Source organism: Cricetulus griseus, chromosome 4 (assembly GCF_003668045.3).
Source record: "Cricetulus griseus strain 17A/GY chromosome 4, alternate assembly CriGri-PICRH-1.0, whole genome shotgun sequence".
NCBI lineage: Eukaryota > Metazoa > Chordata > Mammalia > Rodentia > Cricetidae > Cricetulus > Cricetulus griseus.
In genome coordinates this window covers 103,056,857-103,063,268 of record NC_048597.1, presented here as the reverse complement: position 1 = coordinate 103,063,268, position 6,412 = coordinate 103,056,857, and the positions used below count along the sequence as shown (strand labels likewise).

General features: G+C 47.5%; 1 protein-coding gene across 1 annotated transcript in view; it reads right to left on the bottom strand.

Moving 5' to 3' along the window:
• Cfap251 (cilia and flagella associated protein 251) overlaps positions 1-6,412 on the bottom strand; it is a 75,798-nt gene that overhangs the window by 37,366 nt on the left and 32,020 nt on the right. The window contains exons 11-14 of the mRNA XM_027414001.2: positions 4,392-4,586; positions 3,215-3,465; positions 2,857-3,008; positions 1,504-1,677 (exon numbers count right to left, since the gene is read on the bottom strand). Of these exons, the coding sequence (XP_027269802.2) occupies positions 1,504-1,677; positions 2,857-3,008; positions 3,215-3,465; positions 4,392-4,586 (772 nt within the window). The remainder of the gene's footprint in view (positions 1-1,503; positions 1,678-2,856; positions 3,009-3,214; positions 3,466-4,391; positions 4,587-6,412) is intronic.

The following is a 6,412-nucleotide window of genomic DNA, read 5'->3' as shown; positions in this document are numbered from 1 at the left end:
ACCCAGCTTAGTGGTTCTCAACCTTCCTAATGCTGTGACTCTTTAATACAGTTATTCATATTGTGCTGACCCCCGACCATAAAACTAGTTTTGTTGCTACATCATAGCTGTGATTTTGGTTGTGAGCCTTGACTTTAATGGCTGAGCTATCCCTCCAGCCCATCATAGCTGTAATTTTGCTACTGTTATGAATCATAATGCAAATATGTGTTTTCCAATGGTCTTAAGCGACCCCTGTGAAAGGGCCATTCAACACCCCAAACGGGTTGCAACCCACAGGTTGAGAGCTACTGACCCAGCTGGAGGAAATCTTGGCTGAGAAGCTTCAAGTCTTGGGTATGTATGGTATGATATGGTAACCAGCTGGGTCTTTAAGGGAAGTTCCCTGACTCCCGTGTGCTACCTTCATGAAGCACTCACAGTGAGCAGGTTGGTGGGCTCAGCACCTTCTAAACCATCACTCCTGTGGACCCCCCCCCCCCCAAGTCCCTGCAGTGCTGTGTCTCTTTGCACACAGGTCCATGAGTAGAGACATGCCAGAGACATTCAGAGTGGCCTGCCCAGGGACACACAGCCAAAGAAGTGGTGGAGTGAAAACTTAAGTGTAAGCCAATGGATTAACTTGTCACACCCCTTTCCATTATTTTAGGAACTAATTCAGGCCTAAATCTCAGCACTTAATGGTCCCAGATTAGCAGCTGCTCAAACTGGCCCCGAAGGTACCGATGAAATAAAGAGAAGAAGGCAGGCAGGCCTAGAGAAAGGAGATGGAAGGAGGGTGGGGTGATAGATGCAGGGGCAGGTGGAAGAGTGGACCCGATAAGATCACCCACTGTTCCTACTGCTCTCCTTAGTTTTTGTCAGGTAGATACAAAATAGTTCACCTGGGCAGAGGGACCCTCACTTGAGGAATTGCCTCCATCAGATTGACCTGAGGCCATGACCATGGGCCAGGAGGCCTGGGATGCATGAGAAAGTAGCTGAGCAAACCATGGAAAGCAAGTCAGTAAAACAGCACTCCCCCGTGGTCTCTGCTTTAGTTCCTGCATCAGCTTCCCTGAATGAGGAACCCTGAGCTATAAGTCACGTAAACTCTTTCCTTCCCCAAGTTGGTTTTGCTCAGTGTTTTTATCACAGCAATGGAAAGCAAACAGGGATGCCTAGCTGTGTCTGCCCGTCTCCCTTCCAATAAGTCAGTCACACCCTGACCTCTGGATGCTGAGGAGGTATCACTAAGTGTCAGCTTTCCCAGCGCTCTCTGGGAGGTGAAGGTAGTTGTGTCTTCTGTCCTGTGTGGGACACACCCTCCCTGATGCCCACCTGCCAGAAATCCCTGCTTTAGGTTATGAGCTTGGAGAGGTCTGTGATACTTGACCATACAGTCATTTTTCTCGACATGTTACAGGCAGGGGCTGCATAAGATGCCAGGGATGGAATAGGCAGGATGGGAGTAGGGGGTGGAGGCATGGCACTGGTGATCAGCAAACCAAACTGGACGCTCACCAGGAACCTGTCTTTCCCAAGGCTCAGCAGCCTGGGCTCGTTGCTGTCCAGGTGAACCCCGAACAGGAGGCTTCGAATGGCGTTACGATGAGAGCGGAGTCTCGCCATGTATTCCCAGACCCTCTGTCCATTTTTGACCACCATCATATACACAGCCACGGTGAAACTGACATCCTAAAGGAGCAAGATCAGAAGTTGTTCCTTGACTTTAGATCTAAGACTCCTCTAATCCTGGTTTCCAGACTTGTTGGCCTGCAGAATATCTTATCCAAGTAAATCTTAACACAGCAGAACAAGTAGGAAAAGTGGTGCCCATTCTACAGACCAGAAGACTGAGGTTATTGGTGTGTGGGTAAAGGTAAAAGGGGAAGAAGAGCCAGGTGGTGGTGGCGCATGCCTTTAATCCCAGCACTTGGGAGGCAGAGGCAGGCAGATCTCTGTGAGTTCGAGACCAGCCTGGTCTATAAGAGCTAGTTCCAGGACAGCCTCCAAAGCCACAGAGAAACCCTGTCTTAACCCCCCCCCCAAAAAAAAACAATAAGGGGGGAGTGGGGATGGGGGAGGAAGCACCGTGTGACACCAGTCCCGCTCTCTTTCCATGTTCTTAACACAGTTCCCCAGGGAAAGCCGAGAGCCTTTCTGCCTTTGTCCTCCCTATTCTTTGTCTAGCTATAAAAAATAAAAGGTCTGATACAGGCCAGAGTGGCAGAGAGCAACCCCCAGGTAGCTGATGTCCATGCTGGGTGCCGGGACAGCTATGGTCCTTACTGGGTCTATGTGTACAAGCCAGAGGCCAGGCTGTGTGTGTGTGGGCGGAATGACAGAGGGAGGTGCCCCATGAGGATCTTCCTCCTCACACCACCACTACACCACCTTCACCACCACTACACCACCTTCACCATCAAATCTACCACCACCACACTGCCACACTTGACAGAAAGGCAGACCAAGGGATGGCCAGAACCACTTCCCTGAGATCACATGCCCTAGTCACAGAGGGAAGGAACAGAGCCTGAAACCCTGAGGAAGTATACTGAGATCAGTAAGGAGGCTGCCTTGACCAAATGAATGAGGACGAAGGATGGGCTACAGAGATGGGGTCCCAGAAACACGGCAGCCAGCCCCTGGGTCTTGGGGTCCCAGAAACAGAGCAGCCAGCCCTTGGGACTGCAGAATCCAAGTCTGGCAGTTCTGAGGTCTTGCTCCTGTCTGCCTGCAGAAGTCCTTCTATGTTACCAACCCTTTCCTCTTCCCCTGTGTATCAGAGCTTGACTGGGATGCAAACCCCACTTTCTTCAGACTCCTCACCCCTTTGTTGGTAAGGAAGAGGCCTGAGCAGAGGGAAGAACTCACAGCAGTTGCCATGTAATTGGAATCGTGTGAGAAGCTGACATGAGATATGCCAGTTCTGGAATATCTGAAGGGCTCTGGACTTTCATTTGCTAACGACATCGCATCCAGAATATAAACTGTCCCCTCGGTGAATCCAGCTCCAAGCAGGGCTCCTGAAAAGACAAGCCCGAGGACAATGAGGGAAGAAGACTTCCTTCATTCCAGGAGTGAGTCTGCGGCAGGCTTTGCTGGACAGCAATGAGCAAAAGGAAAAACCACCACAAGGAAAGTTGGAAGAGAGATGCCTTGGGAAGGCCACTTAAGGCATAGTTGTGTGCAAAGGCTGTGGGCGTCCTAGAACCTGTGAGAGTACACATACCTTCTGGGTTGTAGGCCAGACTCTGGACTCCAAGTCCCTTCTCAAAGAACCTGCTGAACAGATACTCCTTCTTCTCATAGTTCCACACCTTGATCATCCCACAGACACTCCCAACAGCGATGAGGGGTTGGAATGGGTGGCAGGAGATGGCATAAATGGCATCCCTGGGCTCCACAAAGAGCTTCTCAAGTGTGGTACCATCTGCTGTCATGTGGTACACGGTGGCATCAAATGTTCCGATAAGAAAATTTCTGTTTGCCAAGGAGAGAGCCGACGGGATCAGTGTTTTCAGGAAATGGCCACACCAGCCATTCTGCTTCTGCTTGCACATGAATCGCCTTTGTCGTCTATAATTTGGTGACATTATTAACCCAACATCTCCAAAAATATACCACCAGCATCCAACAGCCTCCATTTGCAAGTGAAAAAAGTCCACTTTTCCACATGTAAATTGAGTCATTAAGTATGCAGATGGACAGTGGGTTGTACAATTAGCTAATCTACACATGCAAATATTCATTTGTGTATGCAAATATGGAGTTGGGTGCACACATACAGATGTGCCTGTAAAGACTGCAAGGGTAATTAAGCAGACTCACAGATAATTCAGTCTTAAAATGTTATGGCTATTAATTACTCAATGCCTTTAACCTCAGTGGCTAGACAAGCTCAGCTCCAGAAACAGGGCGCAGTGGAGATGAGGGAAAAAGGCCATCCAGCTTCTAGTTATTCAGGCTTCTAAATATAAATAGTAAAATCTTTAACTAACTAAAAAAAAAAAAAAAAAGTCTCCAGGGCATCAAAGAGAAACCACGTCTGGAAAAAAAAACAAAAAAACAAAAACAAAATAAAACCAAGGAGAGTAGTGATGGTACACACCTTTAATCCCAGCACTTGAGAGGCAGAGGCAGCCAGAGCTCTGTGAGTTCAAAGCCAGCCTGGTCTACAGAGTACATTCCAGGATAGTCAGGGCTACACTGTGAAACCGTATCTCAAAAAACAAAACAAAAAACAAATTCCAATACTGATTGTGATCAGCCAAGGAGAGCTACCTGTAAAACTAGGAAGGTAGCTCTCTCAATTCTATATCCTAGGAAAGAAGGACATTCATTGCACTGCATACAAAGTGCAAGGGGACATCGTAGTTTCCTGGCATCTGAGGGACTTAACAACTCACCTGATGACGAAAAGGTCCCCACTTAAAGTGCAGTCTGTGGGGAGGTTGGACTTCTCTGTAGGTGAGCTTGCTGGGGTCTTTGAAAAGGACAGAGTCCTTATGGCACCTAGTTTGAAGTTACTGTACCAGTTGACAATAGCCAGGTTGTGATCATAGAACTTAATGCTACCCTTAATGTCACCTGTGACGATGTAGCTGGAACAGAGAAAAACAACAGGCTATAAAATAGCTCTAAGGGCAAGAGCTGTTTATTGAGCATCTGGTCATGTCAGGCTGTGGACTGCAAGTGTTGCTATGCTCCATTCAACAGTCACCAATGAGGCTGCTTTTCCTGGCACCCCACTTTACATCTGCATCTCCAAGGCTAAAGATAAGTTTAGAGATTTGCTCAAAGCCTAGGGTTGCCAGATACAGTGGATGAACTGCACAGCAGGTCCTATTAATCTGAGTCTCAGATAAATAATGAATAATCATTTGCTATAAGTATATAACAAACACCACTTACACCTAGCTGGTCTCCATAGTTAGAGCACACAGGAGCCTGGTGTGCCTCCAGTAAATGTCACATTCTCTCAAACACTCTTCTGGCTCCAAGGTCAGCAGCCCCTTACCACAGTGGGTGGCAGTGATTTACAGTCACTGCCATATGATTACAGATGACAATGGAGGACAATCACACAGGCTGAGCAGTGGACATATTAGAATCATCATGAAGTCATACTCAGTCATCACAAGCAAAGGCTGTGCCCGTGACAAAATGGCTTTTATTTCTAGTCCTCCCTCCACCCCAAGAGAGCTTTTCATTTTTTAAGACTTAAAAAATTCTAATCACAGTGGGGAAGAAGAGTGATTTTTCTCAGTATGTTATGCAGAGTGATTAAATGAGGTTTCTGATTAATAAGCAAGGCAGGTGGGCAGAGTAATTGGCCAGGACTGCTTCTACTGCCCTCTGCTGGGGAGAAGCTGCAAAACTGGCCCAGCGTTTGTGGAGCCCTTTTTCTCCACTTGGGGGGTGTTACTTAATATGGGGAGAGGGCTACCCAGGCCTGGTCGTCAAAGGCTCTAACCCCCAGCTAATACATCTTTCCACACCTCTGAGATGGTGATTGCATACCTCTTTGTAAAGGCACACCAGGATGCCAGGACTGCCCAGCTCCAGCGCCCCTGCACCAAGCAGTGCATATGAAATGGGCGCAGAGAAGACAGATTGTACAGTGGCACCAGCCATAGGGCAGGTTCTTGGCATAAGACATTTTCTCACACTTCTGGAGATTTTTCTAACACACTAATGATGGCAGCTTTTTACCTAGGTCTCCGTGTGCCAGGCAGCCGACATGAAGTCTTCATAAAATGACGGGGGGGATGAGCACAAGTGCCACAGCATGCAGGTCAAATGACAACTTCACAAGTCAGTCCTCACCTTCCCCCTATACATGGGTTCCAGGGATCACACTCAAACTGTCAGGTTTCCCTGACAAGTGCATTTACTCAAACCCAAGAATTGCAGATTCTACGATGATATGCAAGCTGGGGGTGGTAGAACCTGAACAAACGGGAGACTGAGGCAGGAAGACCACAAGTTTATGGCCAGACCTGGGCTACAAAGTGAGACCCTGTCTCAAATAGTCAAACAGACAAAAAGTTCAGCTAATAGTTGATCTTTACATAATGTGTAAATGTTATTCTGCAACCAAAATGATAAAGCTATCTGGGCCCTCTTTTTAAAAATTATTTTAGTCTTAAAAATATTTTGTGCATTGAGTGTCTTGCCTACATGTATGTATGTGTGCCACATGCATGCTTGGTGCCCTCAGAGGTCACAAGAGGGTGTTGGATCCCCTGGAAATGAAGTTATGGATGGTTGTGAGCCACCATGTGGGTACTAAGACCCAAACTCAGGTCTTCTTCGAGAGTAGCAAATGCTCTTAACGGCTGTACCACCCTTCCAGCCCCTTGAGGTATTGTCTTAAATTTAAAGCATAAAATTTTGGGGAACAAAATAGGTTACATTGGCATAGAAG